Below are 17,056 nucleotides of genomic sequence, written 5' to 3'. Positions count from 1 at the left end.
CGCAGGAGACACAGGTTCGATCCCTGGGTAGGGAAGATCCCCTAGAGAAGGGAATGGCAACCCACTCCAGTATTCTTGCCTGGAGAATCTCATGGACAGAGCAGCCTGGTGGGGCGATAGTCCGTGGGGTCGCTAAGAGTCAGACGTGACTGAGCACACACATATACGTTGTGTTACATAAAAGGGGGAAGTATCTGTAGTTAGTGATGGAACTTGAATGCTGGAATATGGATCCTCTGGTTCCTACACCCAGCATTCTGTACTGGACTGTTGCACTGAATGTGTTACGTAATGATGAATCCTTTGTCAGCAGCAAGCAATTCTATAAACAAGTTTTTGAAAGTCAAGGAAGTTTTAACAGTTACATAGAATACTCTCACCTTGGTCTCTTGAGTCTGACTCAGTGAAGGTGAGCCGTGTGCACTGGGAGCCTGGCTCTCTGCAGGAGGCTCAGCAGGACTCCCCACCGCACAGTGCTGCCCACCACTGAAATCGTAAGGGCAATCTTTCAAAAGTAGGTCTTGTCCTTCAGCGTTTTTAGTGTAAGCTCTAGCAAGAAAATCAAGAAAACATTTTATAAACAACCTGATGTGTAGTTCATAAGTCCATTTAACTTGGTAACTTTTCTTTAAACAGTTTTGCCCAAAAGATTTTTAAAAATTCATCTGCTGATTTTCCCCATGTTATCCTCACATCTCAAAGGCTTTTATTTAAAAGGCACTTCAGGGAATCTTTTGCCAAATCATTATAAGTAATTTTGTTTGGGGGTATTTTTTGTTTGTTTTCCAGAAAACAGGAAAAGATAGTTAACTTGACTCTTACAGTCCGAGTTCCCAGAGTATCTATGATTATTGTAATGTCATCCATGAAGAACTCGATTCACATTTTCCTCTGTACTTCTGGAAAACTGTATCTCTGTAATGTAGAGAAAGTTGAGAATAGAATCTCAGGTATGCTAGGATAACTCTTAGGATCTACAACAAATCTGAATATCTTGACTTAAACAGAAATGTTTTAAAAGTGAACAAAATGAGAGACCCCCACACTACAGTGACTACTAGGTTTCAACATGATCTTATGTTCTGAGTTTTGACTATATCAAAAAATAGTCCAATTAAATATAAAATACCAGGGTTTCTCTCAAATACATTAACTATGTTTTTAGGATTTATTCCCCCTTCCTTCAAAGTCATGTTCAAAGTATTTCAGGCTATTTGCTTTTTACCCTAGATAGGTTTTTAAGGGTCTTTTTTTGGTTCATTTCAAGAAAAATATTTTTGAAGTAGTTGTGTTACAGATTACTCAGAGTGTAATCACTAGTGTTAGGTCCACCATTATAGTACACTGAAATGACCTTTTTATGGAGAATTTTCACATTATTTGCTCACTTAAATCTATTACTGATGCTGACAATTAGCATGAGAAATAGAGTGGAGTAAGACACAAAACTCAGGTAAGTAGCCTGAATATAGTGCAACACCTGCCTGCTGTTTCTTCTATGCCACTTGCTTTGTTCCCATAGTGACCATCTGGCTTGCTCCTTCTCTTCATACTTTTTGTGTCTTAGGGAGAAGACTTCGTCAGAGAGATTTTCTATCTGGAGTTGGAAATGAAAAGTTTTGCTTTTGTCAGAAACATTTTGAAATGAGAACAGGTGTCACAGTTCCTCATAAAGAGAACAATAGGAAGAAAACAACAATAAATGCAGTCTATTTCATGAGAACACATGTTATGAGAGGAGATTCAGATTCCTAAGAAGAGGGAGTTTGGAACTTTTTCACCATTGGGTCATGTTTGAAGACTTACCTAGAATACTTAATAGGTACCTTGAATACACATAGGTTCACAATGGTTTTTTTACATTTACATAAAATATCCTTTATGCTTTATTCATTCAAACCTTTGTATTGCTTCTTATGGAGTATACTGCTGGTGGAACATAGTAATATCAAAGAAAGTAAAACTGAGATTTGGGAACTAGTTTAATGGATTTCTAAAGCTTTGATTGTGGTGTTTCTGGCTAGGATCATTCTGAGCTAGGGTGCATTAAAAGAGGGGAAGGCATTAAAAAGCAAATTTTGGTAGATGAAAAATGAAATCAGTTGGCATAGAAAGACTGTAATAGAAACAATGTCTTTTACGTAATACTGCCTCTTCAGACTGTCACTTTGGAATTAGTTTGGCTGTATAGTATTTTTCTCTCTAATTTTTCTTGTCTTAGTGTAAGTTTTACCCTTCCAGGTCCATAGTCCCTTTCCTGTGGTTCCAAAAATCTGGAAAAAATAACAGGTTTTCATAATTCATTTGGTGACACAGCCTGATGTGAAAATGATGTGAGGCTATTGTATTTCCTATGAGTATTTCACTGTAGAACTCAGTATTGATTGAGAACTTCCGTAGACTCCCATACAAGACTAAATCTCATGCAGAAAAATATGACTAATAGTGGAAATGAATACCAGTACTCAATAAGTTCAGTATTTCAACAACTCACGTATGGAAATGGTATGTTTTATTTTTGCTTTTGTTTATTCTTTATGCATGTTGTCTTTGTAGGCAAATTTGTACAAAACACTTTATTAAATTAATACCTTTATGAGGAACTTTTCATAGTTTTGAAAATAAAAAAATCAGTGTATTTTAGAGGGCTTATAGTTCCATTTAGTTCATCAAATATCAAATTAAGCACATGAAAAAGAATTAAGTAGGCTTCATAATATATTATATGCAATTATCCCATAAGTGAAAGGCAACTTACCTCTTCTTCACCTAAATCATATTCATCCAAAGGCTGAAGAACAACCATCCTCCAGCTGTTGAAGACAGAACCAATTTCAAATAGCTTTTCTTAATCTATCTAAATGTAGCAATTTTATTCTATAAGCACAACCAATATAGTAGTGTTTTCTTTCTTTGGGATTTCCATAATTCAACTGGTTGTAGTATTTTAGTACTTCATTTTTTAAAAGAGACAAAATATTTGTACCATGAGAAGGGGACAAGGAGATGAGGCTTTACTTTGGGCCTTACAATAAACAGTTTCTTCTACATAGTTGCATTTTATACCTAAGAATGTACTAATTTTGAAATAAGTTAGTGGTATGCTGATAAACTGGCTAAGAAAGTAAAAAGGAAAAAAGCTGTGATTTGTAGCATTTGCCAGTTTGCTTGTGTGAAGACTCCCATCATGGGCTCACATCCCAGGACTTGTATATTAAACAATCAGGTCAACCAGCGAGCTCCAGCCTATCAATGGAAACTGGAAAGACACTGTTGCTATTGACTGCTGTAACCAAGTATTGTTTTTTACTTAATATACAATATATCAACAGATTCTCTGTAGGAATTCTCATAATACTTCCTAGAGTATTAGGAGTTCTCTCACTGGCTCAAAGCAGCTATGAAAAAAAGGATCAAATTAGCTGGAATAGAGATGGGTAGAAATAACTGCAGTTGTCATCAGCTGTCTTGTTTCCATCCTTTTCTATATCTACTTGGTGCCAGATTTATAATCTTAAAAGTGCTTTCATCATTGCTAAAAAATTTGACTAAGTTGGCTGCCAGCAGGAGACAGATCTGTGTATGGCATTAGAGGACATCCACAACCTGGTTCCAATTTATTTTTGAGCCTTCATTTCGTTTATCACCCTAAACAAAACCTTAGTCTCTGGCTTAGCCTTGCATAATTGTTCCTGTGCCTGAGTTATGGTCTCCCTGTGTGAACACACACTTTCTCCTTCTGCCCCACCTCCTTTTCCTAACCCACTCTTCTTGCTATTTGACCTGTGTATTGCGGACCTGAAGATACATTAGAATCTTTTGTTGTCACAGGAGCTGTCCTCTTACAGTGTGAATACCCTCTGCAAAGGTAGTTGCTTTCTTTGAACTCTTTGTGCAAATCTCCATTTTAAAGAGCAAAGATTGTTATTGGAATTATTTACATCCCTAAAGTACCTTTTAGTGCCATGTACACAATAGAAGGCTAAATGTTGAATGAAAAAATACTCAAAAGTACTAAAGTAAGAAAATCTTAAGAATCTCCCTTTCTTAATAAATCCTGAGAAATAAGCTGTGTTACTATATGGCATCGTTTTTCAGCATGAGTAATGTAAACGTTTCCTTCACTGTCTTCCCTCCATGTAACCATATAAATGGGGGAAAGCCAGAAAGCAGCATTTTCTTTACGTTAAATAAAAATTTTAACTTCACTGAAAGTTATTCAAGAAAGGAAAATTAAAGGATGTAAGTATACATACCTTGGAGTAAGTATTTCCTTATATTGGAGCTTCTCTAATTTAGCTGGGGCCACTAACGACATGGGGATCACAATATTATCTATATCATAAGAGCTCTCACTTCGCAATCTTCGTCGTGCTGTATTCTGCAAGACAGGATTACAGTAGTTTGACAACAGTTTTGGTTATGTATGATGATACTCCTTTTATGAGTATATAAAGAAAATATGGAGTACCTCTAAGTTTTATAAATACATTATAAAATCTGACCATAAGATGTTAAGAAAAACAAGTATACATAACTTCTATGAAACAGTACATTTGTGTGTGCACACATTCAAGTCTTTTTAAAACCATTAAAAATATGAATCCCTTAAAATACAAAACTCTTAGCAGAAAGTGAAATTGAAGTCGCTCAGTCATGTCTGACTCTTTGCGACCCCATGGAATGTAGTCTATCAGGCTCCTCTGTCCATGGGATTTTCCAGGCAAGACTGCTGGAGTGGATTGCCATTTCCTTCTCCAGGGGATCTTCCTGACCCAGGAACCGAACCTGGGTCTCCCTTATTGCAGGCGGACGCTTTACCATCTGAGCCACCAGGGAAGCCTAAGGGTACTGTAAAGCACCCTAAGTGACAGTGAAATCTGGTAACCAACTCATTTTTATTAGGAAGAACTATGAAGTAAAATGTTCGGTGAGCCATTTAATAAAGATTATTTTTACAGTCTTCATTTATGTGTTCCTAGGCCCTGAGCATGATGCTGTTTTTCTAAATCCTCCCATATTTTGACCTCTACTCCCGACCAGATAACAAAACACAAAACAATGTAAGAATAACACAAGTGCTGGATTCTTATTTAGCCTCATGAGTTTTTAACAAAAAAACCCCATAATCAAGAATTAATGAGCAATTAGGTCCCTAATAAAATTTAATCAATATATTGCTTCTTAGTAAGATAATTCTAAATATGCTAATTATGTACTAGTAAATAAAGCTATTAACAAAATACCCTGTTTAGGTCCTCCCCACCGCCCACCAGATGTGTGAGCTTAAAAGCAACTTGAAAGTTCACTGTACAAAAACCTACTTGTGATGATGAATTCTGGGTTCTTGATATAACATTGACATTAGTAACTGCAGTAAAACTGCTTTGGGATCCTGGTTCTGTGCGCTGAAAAGCAAATTCTTCAAATCTAGTTCTTTCTCCTGCCATGGAAAGACCATTGAGAGTGTCATACATTAAATGTAACTGGTAAGTATTAGACTTTCTGTTTTCCTAGTTTGGTAATGTGAGTCTTGATCTGTTTATTGATTTTATTTTTTTTAATTCATGTATCAAAAAACAAAATGAAGGAAATTTTATAGAAATCTCGGTCACACTTGCCGTTTCTGGGGTCCTGACAGTTTATACCCAGTCTGTCATTCCTTTAACCTCACCTCCCTTTACTATGTTCATGCTTTCTGTAACTCGTGAAAAGTGAAAGTGAAGTTGCTCAGTCGTGTCCAACTCTCTGCGACCCCATGGACTGTAGCCTACCAGGCTCCTCCATCCACAGGATTGTCCAGGCAAGGGTACTGGGTGGGTTGCTGTTTCCTTCTCCAGGGGATCTTTCCAACCCTGGGATCGAACCCAGGTCTCCCACATTGCAGGCAGATGCTTTACTGTTGAAGCCACCAGGGAAGCCCAACTTTTTCAAATCAGTGTCCATGCATTAAAAATGGTCGTTGCATACAGAGCTGTCTAGTTACTTTGTAGTATAGCATTTTACCTGTGGTGTTCTTGTATTCATGTTAAATCCACCATGTATAATATAGTTCAGTACATCTGGGGTATAAATAATTTCTAATTTATTGGGTATACTGACATACTGCACCTAGGGCATACTTCACTAATTTATATAATGTTAGAGCCTCTAGAACAATGAATAAAATCCAACAGAGTATACGGATTATTTGTTATTTAATACACATTATCCCAGTTAAGTTTTGTGTTACTAGCAGAGTTCTCATTTCAAAGGTATCTATTCATCTTGGCACTGTAAGGTCCTAAGGGGAATTCAACTAGGTTGAGTTACTTAGATGCATCTCATCCAATTTATCAAAATTCTGAAGAAGCTTCAGCGAATCAGCATCTCCACAAAAGGAACCAGGTATGGTCATCTCTAAAGGGCAACCTTGTACTAAGACGTTCTGAGTCCAGAGCACAGTGCTAGAGACTGAAGTCCTATCCAGGAGGACGGTAGAAAATAACTCTGGTTAGTAAACATAGGAAGGAAATTCTTAATTTCCATAAAGTGGATGGAATCCCAGTCCACATAATTCTGAACTGACTACATGAATTTGCTGTTTGATGTTCATAGCACCATGGATGTCTTGTGTAATTAGTGACTTCCGGGTTATTACTTCATGAGGCAGGGCTTTTGGAGATCAGAATTTTATTATTTTCAGTTTTTACTACTAGTGCTCATGTCCTAATCTGAACTTACCTATTGCTGTTTCACTCAAGTGTCTTTTCTTTCTTCCCTGTAATAGCTGCACAGAAGATTCTGACTTTATGTGAGGCTTGCATATAGAGGAATATCCATTTCTCCATTGATTCAGAGAAGTATTACGTACTAAAATGGAAAGAAAAATGAAATTTTAGTTCCTTAACACAAGTATGGTGAACATATTAACTTGCTTTTACTTTATAACAATGCAGAATATTGATATACCAGTTCAAAATGACATAAATAACATGAAGATGAAATACCCCTAAGCTGAAAATAATAGAGTAAGATTTATTAAAAACATCTTAATGAAGTGCCCCAATTCCTATAGTTTCTCATTTGAAGAGGAAAGGTGATCTGTTCTGTCTTCTAAGTTACAAACTTTTAGTTTATGCTCACCCTTAAATCTGGGAACAATTCAGGACTAAGTAAGATTATAGAATCATAAGAGAGTGGGATCTCTTGGGAGCAATAGCCAGATTTCATCAATCTCTTGACAGTGCCTAGTGCCATTTTTAAAGCAATGGATTTTTAAAACTTTAAAGTCATTTAATATCTCTGTGCATCAGCTGCCTGAACTGTAAAATAGGGATAATAGCTATTGTGGGATTATGGGGATTGAGTTAATTCCTGTAGTGGTCACTAGAAGGATTTCTGACCTAAGTATGCAATAAATGTTAGTTTCATCATTACTGTTTTCTTTCTGAACCTTATATTTGCAATGCTGGGTTAATAACCAAATTGGCTTCTTTTTTTGAAATGTTTGGAGATGTGGAAAGGTTGGCTTAAGTGACAAATTCTAACAGTGGAAAAAAGAGTATGGATGGTCTGTCAACAGTGACAGGGACTAAGATTCATGATGGCAAAGCACCCTAAAAATGATAGACAAAACTTTTATACATAGATGCACAGATCTACACATTTACATCCACATTAGCATGTTAAAAAATGAAACTTTTAAGTAGAACAATTTCTGAACAAGCTCTGAAAGCCTAATACCTTAAGAAATTTGAAGAGCAAACTGCAAAAGCACAAGAGAGTACTGCCGCAAAAGTGTGATCATTAAGGAGCTCTGAATGTGGAGGAAAGAAACAGTCATCTGTAGCAGAATTACCTGTAAAATGGCTACACATACTATCACAGCCAGCATCCTTGAAGCTTCAGCAGAGAAATGGATGGGTGGATAGATAAGGCAGCACCCAGGTGCCCCATTTTGAAAACATGTCCTGCCCATCCATAACTGCCTCTGAAAACAATATTGAGTATAAATTTCTTCCTCTTCCATGAAGAGGATCTCAAGCAGTGGCAAAACTATCTTAGTCAACATGAACTTCAGAGATGAAAACAAGACTCCAATAAGAAGTACTAACAACAAATGTAAAAGTTTTCTCAAGAACTATATAATGGGTTCACAGAATACAAATTTACAAGTCTTCAAAATAATATTGCCAAGAGAAAGGCAAAAGGCCTCTCCAAAGAGATCTCAGAAACAGGATAATTGAGGAACAAAGTCACTGCTCACTGGCCTGAATAACAGAATGGATATAACTAAAAATCACGATCATTGAACTGGAAGAGTAATTCTAAAACTCAAAGGAACAGAGTGATGGAAACAGGAAAAAAATTTCTAGAGGAGGACAAACCAAAAGAGGGTTAAAAAAAAGGAAAGGATAGAGTGAATGAGAGGCAATATTGGAAGAATAACCAAACTTTTTTACACAATAGTAACCCTAAGGTTTCAGTAACTCGAGCATCAAAGCAAATGGCGGGGGAGGAGGGGAACCAACATCAGTATGAAGACATCCTAAAAGTTACCAGAGAAGGGGGAAATTATCATAAAGGAATGAGAATCAGATTGACATAAAAGCAAATGCAGGAGAAAAATGGTGACTTAAAGCACTCATGGAAAACTAAACAGAATCCTAAGGTTTCTACCTACTCCCTCAAAGATTTCTACCCAAGAAAAATAATGCAGAGAAAGATGTTAAATAGTATAAGATAGCAAGCATAATTCTAAAATTCATTTCTACAAGGGTGTATCTAAAATTGTGAGTTGGGTTTTAAAACACCTGGCATGTACTGGTGTTCCAATAGTGTCCACCACTCTTGTTTTCCAGAGTATTTTCAAGAAAAATCCAGGTAAATTCAACCCATTTCTTCTAAAGGAATTCACCACTCACCTTGTCTCGTAAAAGCACATCAGACTTTCCGAATCAAGCTTAACCTTTACTTAAGTGATCCTTTTAATTTTACTGAAAAGTTTCATTACACTTTTCTCACTCTTTGGTAATTTGTAATGTTATAATGGACTCTTGAAATAGTAGGAAATATATGGCAATTCATATGAGTGAGTGTAACACAATTCATGTGAGTGTAACACACATTCTCTTTACCTATGCTCATTGTAGTAACCCCAGCCTTTCAGCTTGCTTACCCAGATTTTCTGAATTCCATCCTAAAATATATTTTGACCCAGTATCTCTCATATTCCCTGTCTTCCCTTCCTCCCTTTCACTTATAGAGACAGTTACATGCCAGGCATGTAATTAGATTTACTTTTTAAAATATAACTTTCTACAGGGATTTGGGGAAAATAATTGATTAGGCTATTTCAGCAGTATAGATAAGGGATCATTAATTTGGACTAAACTGGTAGAAATACAGAGGAGCAGGTTTGAAGCGTAAGATCACTGATAGTGGGGTTTAGATATGAGGTAAGCATAGGTAAAGAAGGCTGAGCCTTAGGGTTCTGACCTGTGTGGGTTGTTCCTCTTTCTGCACTTTAAACTTTTTATTTTGACATAATTTCAGACTTAGAGAAAACCTGCAGTAACAACAAGTGCCATTTTAATTCTGATGCCCTAAATATTAACGTTTTACCACACTGGCTTTCAATGAGATTAAGTTGACACGATGCTTCTCTATTCTAGATATGCCAGTGTTTAAGGGCATTCTCTTACATAGCCACACAACCATCAAAACCAAGAATTAGTGCTGTTAGCTAACTGTAGACCTTACTCAAAGTTCACCAGTAATGTTCTTTACAGAAAATCCTTATGCTGTATTCAGTTGACAGGTTTCTGTTTCCTCATATCTGAAAGAGTTCCAGTGTCTAGTTTTTCATGACTGAATATTTTGATGAGTGTAGCCCTTAAGTTGGCTTTGGTATTTTCTCACCACTGGCAACTACTCAATTCTTCAATTTTTTGTCTTTTCTCTACTTTGTTGTTAGCTGAAATGAGTAGTTGTCAAATTGCTAATTCTAATGCACAATATAGGATAAATCCAAGATCTGAGGCAAAGCACAAAACCATCTATTTACCGTCAATTTATCCTGCAAGAATAACAGGCTATGACAAGGTATGCAATTGTTTCCATTTTAAAATCTTACATATAATGGGCCAACAGCATCTGAACCACCTGGGACCTTGTTAGAATCTCAGACCCCATTCCAAACTTACTGAATTAGAACCTGCATTCTAACAATAGCCCCAAAGTAATCTGCACATTAAAACTTGAGAAACTGACTTGGAACACTTGACTTTTCCTCTAGATTCCAGTTAAGTATTACCTAAAGCTACACTTGGCATCACCATCTTACTGGAGTTCCCTTTTGCCTTTTTCCCATCACCCTTAACCTCTCTTCCTCTGCTGTCCACTAGGCAGTTTACACACTCATCCTCTCTTTTAGAATATTTTTATCATGTTGGTACCCATAATATCATTTAATAGTCATTTATGTGTCTGCTTCTATCACATAATTTAACTTCCCATGATTCACCTTTGATTTTTCAGCACTTACTAGTCTACTTGGCACAGAGAAGGTGGTCAGTAAATACTGGGTTCTAGTTTTAGTCAATTCTACAGAAAAGAAAAACTAGTGACCAGCTATTTAAGACAGATACAGGATGAAATTTGGGTTGAGAGGGGGAGGGAATGGGGAAAGTAGAAAAGGAGAGTGAAAGCTGCTCACTTGTCCGACTCTTTGTGACCCCATGGACTGTATGCCAGAATACTGGAGTGGGTAGCTTTTCCCTTCTCCAGCGGATCTTCCTAACCAAGAGACTGAACCCAGGTCTCCCACATTGCAGGTGAATTCTTTATCAGCTGAGCCACAAGGGAAGCCCAGTAAAGGAGAGATTGGTACACAAAAAAGTACTGATTTGCCTAAAGTTACAGTGCAAGTTTGATGCAGGAAGCAGGATACTCAAAGCCAGTGCTCTGGGACAACCAGAGGGATGGGATAGGGAGAGAGGAGGGGGAGGGTTCAAGATGGGGGGACACGTGTGCACCTGTGGCTGATTCATGTCAGTGTATGGCAAGAACCATCACAATACTGTAAAGTTATCCTCCAATTAAATTAATAAAGTGAAAAAAAAAAGGTAGCATTCAATTCAAATGTTTTCCACTCCTAGCTTTTAATTTTCTATTACTAACATGTCATTATATTATTGATACATCAGTAATAATTTTGTGCCTAACATTTACACTGCTCCATTTTTTAAAGTCAGATAAGTTAGAGTAACATTAGAAGAAACATAATTGCAGAAGAAATATAATAACTTAACTTTGTTTTTGCAAATTCATTTTCAGTCATATACATAAATTTCATATTCACATTTCAAATGTAACATTTTAATTTGGATATATGTATAACTTTTTTTTAACCTGATAATTCACTGTTATTTTTTCAGATGGTCACCTAACATTCCTCTGATTAGAAACAGTAGCAATTAACTATTCCCTAGCTGTTGGAACTACTTATAATCATCATAATTTTATTTGTATTATGGACATTCTTAGAATAATCATCTTGCACACATTTTTTAATTAAAAAATTGTTAGTCTAGGATAAATTCCAAGAAGCACAATTGTATCATGAAAAATATCTAAACATAAGCTATGCTACTGCTAAGTCGCTTCAGTCGTGTCCAACTCTGTGCTACCCCATAGACGGCAGCCCACCAGGCTCCCCCGTCCCTGGGATTCTCCAGGCAAGAACAATGGAGTGGGTTGCCATTTCCTTCTCCAATGCATGAAAGTGAAAAGTGAAAGTGAAGTCGCTCAGTCGTGTCTGCCTCCTAGCGACCCCATGGACTGCAGCCTACCAGGCTCCTCCATCCATGGGATTTTCCAGGCAAGAGTACTTTCCTGTATTTCTTTTGCACAGGCAATTCCTTGTTCTTAGTGCTTTCATTTCTTTAACTTTTTACAGAGGAAAAATTTCAAGAAACATAAATGGAATAATGAACTCCCCAGAATAATGAACTCCCCTGTTCCTATGATTCAGCATCAAGAGTGTTGAACAACCAACTTGTTTTCTCTCTCTCCCACCTGTTGTTTTTTGCTGGAGTATTTAAAAACACATTCCAAATATTGCCTACATATATATCAGCTTGAATCAAATAAACTAATAGATAAACTGTGTTTATGTAACCACATGCATTATTACATCTAACATAATTTATTCATATGCAACAGTAAGTCCATGTTCAAATTTCTTGTCTGAGAAACTGTGTGTGTGTGTCTGTGTGTGTATACAGCTGAGCTGTTAATGAGGCTCTCTTAAGAGGCCTACAGGCTGCATCTGGCTGATGCAAGTATAAATATTTTTACATAGATATAATTGTATCACTTGTTTTTGTTCAGTCCCTAAATCAAGTCATGTCCAATTCTTTGTGACCCCATGGACTGTAGACCACCAGGCTCCTCTGTCTATGGGGTTTCCCAGGCAACAGTGGAGTGGGTTCCCATTTCCTTCTTGAGGGCCCCTTCCCGGATCAGGGATTGAAACTGTGTCTCTTTCATTGGCAGGTAGATTCCTTACCACTGGAGCTCCCTGGAAAGTCCCAGTTGTATCATACATAGAAGTAAAACTTTTGTCCTTTTAGATCACTCACCATTCTTGGATAAATGTTTATATCCTTAGATAAACTTCTACAATGTTTTTAAAAATGTTATGTTCCACTGGGTTAGACAGATAACCATATTACTACTGTTCTCCAAGTTGTTTTTAATTTTTCATTACCACAAATAATGTTAAGTATATCTGTGAATAAAGGTGGTTTCATATTTAGCATTAGACTGGGTTCTTGGAAATGGATTTATCAGGTCAGAATAAAGTTTAGTAAATGTTTATTGTGAACAAGTACAGAAGTTTTAATGAGATTTAAAGAAATTAATTATTTAAAGGCCTTATAATGCAATTCAGGGGATCTTCCCACCTCAGGGATTGAACCAGCGTCTCTCAGGTGGGTTCTTTACCACTAGCGCCAAGGCTATAACAAATGCATATCACAGTACTTCCCAAAAGGCTTGTCAATTAATTGTACCTGAAATATTTGAGGGTACTATTTTTGCTACACAGTTTTGCCAGACTGATGATTATAATGTCTGATATTATTAGTGTAATTGGAAAATGGAGAAACATCTAGCACAGTGTCTGCCACAGATACCCAGTACATGTTAGCTACAATTTTTCTAAATTTACTTATCTTTAAATTGAAGGACAATTGCTTTACAGAATTTTGCTGTTTTCTGTCAAACCTCAACATGAATCAGTCATAGGTATACATATATCCCCACCCTTTTGATTAATTAGCATTTTTATTATCATTGAATACATCTAGTTTTTCTTCTAATTCTTTTAAGATACCACCTTTAATATTTACCTCTTTAATCTATCTGGAATGTATTTTACTGTTCATCCACCTTAAATTTGTTTTAAGGTGCTATATGACAAAAAGATCTCGTTATTTTACCAAAAAGTCATTCCTTAATACCTATGATTACAGAAAAAAAGTCATTTTAAACGTGGTCTCTGACCAAGACTACTTGGATTTGAATCCTGCATCTACTACATTTTAACTGTGATTTGGGAAAAATTAGTCAAGCAGAAAATAGCCTATATCCTGACATATTATGCAGAACAGTTTAAAAAATGCTTTAACAGAGCTAAACAAATGTATATAGGACATTTGAGCTCATAGCCACCTTAACTTCTTTTTTCTAAACAAATCACTTTCATACTTAATGGGAAGGCCACCAGCTTGAACAATCATCTTAAGACAGAATGATAGATTTTTTTTTTCCATCAAAAACTGTTAAATAAGATTTTTTTCAACAGAAAAGAGATGTTAAGATAGGAAACTTCTTTATGTCTTGCATTAAAGGAGTGGGAAAATGACTTTAAAGGTTTCAGCAGCCCACTGTGGCTCCTTTGCCTGTGTGTGAAAGGGCTTCCCTGGTGGCTCAGATGGTAAAGAATCTACCTGCAGTGCAGAAGACCTGGGTTCAATCCCTGCATTGGGAAGATCCCCTGGAGGAGGGAATGGTCATCCACTCTAGTATTCCTGTCTGAAGAATTCGTTGGACAGAGGAGCCTGATGGGCTACAGTCCATGGAGCCAAAAAACTCAGACACAACTTTGCCTGTGTGTACTGAAAACTTAGAGGGTTGTGCAGATAAAGCCCTTTAATACTGTACTAGTGTATAAGGAATGCTTCATAAGAATCATTTACCATTATTTATTAGTTAGGCTATCATTTCCACACTAATAGGAAATATCACTCATATAATAAATCCTTGGGCTTATCTTTGGGCTTTTTATTTAGTTCCCTTGGCTTCTAACAGCATCACAATGTTTTAATGATTATACCTTTATATTGGGCTCATATCTGATACCTTATCAGTTCAGTTCAGTCACTCAGTCATGTCCGACTCTTTGCAACCCCATGGACTGCAGCACGCTAGGCTTCCCTGTCCATCATCAACTCCTGGAGCTTGCTCAAACTCATGTCAATCGAGTTGGTGATGCCATCCAACCATCTCATCCTCTGTCATGCCCTTCTCCTCCTGCCTTCAATCTTTCGCAGCATCAGAGTCTTTTCAAATAAGTCAGTTCTAATCAGGTGGCCAAAGTATTGGAGTCTCAGCTTCAGCCATCAATCCTTCCAATGAACATCCAGGACTGATCTCCTTTAGGATGGACTGGTTGGATCTCCTTGCAGTCCAAGGCACTCTCAAGAGTCTTCTCCAACACCACAGTTCAAAAGCATCAATTCTTCAGCACTCAGCTTTCTTTATAGTCCAACTCTCACATCCATACATGACTACTGGAAAAATCATAGCTTTGACTACACGGACCTTTGTTGGCAAAGTAACGTCTTTGCTTTTTAATATGCTGTCTAGGTTGGTCATAACTTTTCTTCAAAGGAGCAAGTGTCTTTTAATTTCATGGCTGCAGTCAGCATTTGCAGTGATTTTGGAGCCCCCCAAAATAAAGTCTGACACTGTTTCTCCATCTATTTCCCATGAAGTGATGGGACCAGATGCCATGATCTTAGTGTTCTGAATGTTGAGCTTTAAGCCAACTTTTTCACTCTCTTCTTTCACTTTCATCAAGAGGCTCTTTAGTTCTTGTTTGCTTTCTGTTATAAGGGTGGTGTCATCTGCATATCTGAGGTTATTGACATTTCTCCCAGAAATCTTGATTCTTGTGTTTCATCCAGCCCAGTGTTTCTCATGATGTACTTACTCTGCATATAAGTTAAATAAGCAGGATGACAATATACAGCCTTGACATACTCCTTTTCTGATTTGGAACCAGTCTGTTGTTCCATGTCCACTTCTAACTGTTGCTTCCTGACTGGCATACAGGTTTCTCAGGAGGCAGGTCAGGTGGTCTGGTATTCCCATCTCTTTCAGAATTTTCCACAGTTTCTTGTGATCCACACAGTTAAAGGCTTTGGCATAGTCAATAAAGCAGAAATAGGTGTTTTTCTGAAATTCTCTTCTTTTTTGATGATCCAACAGAGGTTGGCAATTTGATCTCTGGTTCCTCTGCCTTTTCTATATCCACCTTGAACATCTGGAAGTTCACGGTTCACATATTGCTCAAGCCTGGCTGGAGAATTTTGAGCATTACTTCACTTGTGTGTGAGATGAGTGCAATTGTGCAGTAGTTTGAGCATTCTTTGGCATTGCCTTTCTTTGGGATTGGAATGAACACTGACCTTTTCCAGTCCTGTGGCCACTGCTGAGTTTTCCAAATTTGCTGGCATATTGAGTGCAGCACTTTCACAGCATCATCCTTTAGGATTTGAAATAGCTCAACTGGAATTCCATCACCATTTCTGACCTTTATGTACTGACACCTTATAGAACTTTTAAAAGTTTTATTGGATATTCAACATTTACTTTAAGAAGAATACCTCTGGGATTCTGATTAGAATTACATTATAAGTTCATTTGAGGAAAAATGACACCTATAGTTACAACTTTTCTTTTGACAGGAATGGAGTATTTCTCTCCATACAAGCACATATACTCTTCTGTTCCTCAGTAATCCTTCGTGTAATTTCTTGTTAAGTTTAATCCTAGATATTTTATATTTTCATTGTCAATATGTCTAGGATAATTTATTGTTTTACAAATTCTAATGGATTATTTTGGTATTTATAAAGGCTACTTGTTTTTTAAGTTTATTTAAAGATCTGTTACGTTCCAAAACTCCACTTCTAACAGGTATTCACATTCAGTTGATTGCTGAGTTTTTGAGGGAGATGATGATTTCATCTGGAAATGTTTTGTGTAACATTTTGATGTTGAGAAATACACAGATGTATTTTCTTTCTTTTTTTGATTGCTTCCAAGCACAATGTCCCCATCCCCAATTTAGTTTCATTAATTTTTCAAGTTTTATTTTGCGTCTTTAGTGTTTTATTTAAAATTCTTAGAAACTGATACATGATATGAGTATATAAACATATTCCCCAAAATGACTAACAATACTATTTATTGAATAGTTCTCCACTTTCTGATTTACAATTCTTCCTTTAAATAATAAAGAATAAGCTATGTAGTCTGCATGAATCTACTTTGCGAAATGTAAGCAAAATGGAAGCTATTCTAATGTTTATAGCTTTCTGTAATGTTTTTATATGTGGTTGGGCTAGATTCTCTCAATATTTTTTCCAGCAATTCCTTTTACATTTTCCCATTAATTCTTTCAATGGGCTTTATAGTTATTTTAAATTAACCAAATTCTTTTAGAACTTCAAGTTACATTGCACCAAACATAAACCAATAGGAAGAACTGATATCATAATTATTCTTACCATCCAGTAGTGCTGTATTCCCATGTTTATTTAAATTTCCTTTTATATTTATCAATAACATTTCATAATTCTCATTCTATATTCAATAAGTATTACACATTTCCTGTTAGGATTACTGCTGTGTATTTTCTATTTGTGTGTGATGTGTGAAAAGTGAATATTAAAAATTAAGGATTTACATTCATTCCTTTGTTAAATTTTATGTCCTTAGC

At 36.5% G+C, this 17,056-nt stretch overlaps 2 protein-coding genes across 7 annotated transcripts in view; one reads left to right on the top strand and one right to left on the bottom strand.

Annotated features, from left to right (window-relative positions):
- The window catches only part of RPE (ribulose-5-phosphate-3-epimerase), a 29,971-nt gene extending 25,903 nt beyond the window's left edge, over window positions 1–4,068 (top strand). Inside the window, exon 6 of the mRNA XM_005676462.3 lies at window positions 1,568–4,068. Within this exon, the coding sequence (XP_005676519.1) occupies window positions 1,568–1,648 (81 nt within the window). The 3' untranslated portion in view covers window positions 1,649–4,068. The remainder of the gene's footprint in view (window positions 1–1,567) is intronic.
- KANSL1L (KAT8 regulatory NSL complex subunit 1 like) overlaps window positions 1–17,056 on the bottom strand; it is a 134,294-nt gene that overhangs the window by 2,828 nt on the left and 114,410 nt on the right. For all 6 annotated transcript variants that reach the window (XM_018059961.1, XM_018059974.1, XM_018059975.1 and 3 more), the window contains exons 9-14: window positions 6,724–6,852; window positions 5,325–5,443; window positions 4,257–4,381; window positions 2,759–2,813; window positions 1,485–1,597; window positions 381–549 (exon numbers count right to left, since the gene is read on the bottom strand). In XM_018059961.1, coding sequence (XP_017915450.1) covers window positions 381–549; window positions 1,485–1,597; window positions 2,759–2,813; window positions 4,257–4,381; window positions 5,325–5,443; window positions 6,724–6,852 — 710 coding nt within the window. The remainder of the gene's footprint in view (window positions 1–380; window positions 550–1,484; window positions 1,598–2,758; window positions 2,814–4,256; window positions 4,382–5,324; window positions 5,444–6,723; window positions 6,853–17,056) is intronic.

This window comes from Capra hircus, chromosome 2 (assembly GCF_001704415.2).
Source record: "Capra hircus breed San Clemente chromosome 2, ASM170441v1, whole genome shotgun sequence".
Classification (NCBI taxonomy): domain Eukaryota; kingdom Metazoa; phylum Chordata; class Mammalia; order Artiodactyla; family Bovidae; genus Capra; species Capra hircus.
This window is presented reverse-complemented; position numbering and strand designations above follow the sequence as displayed.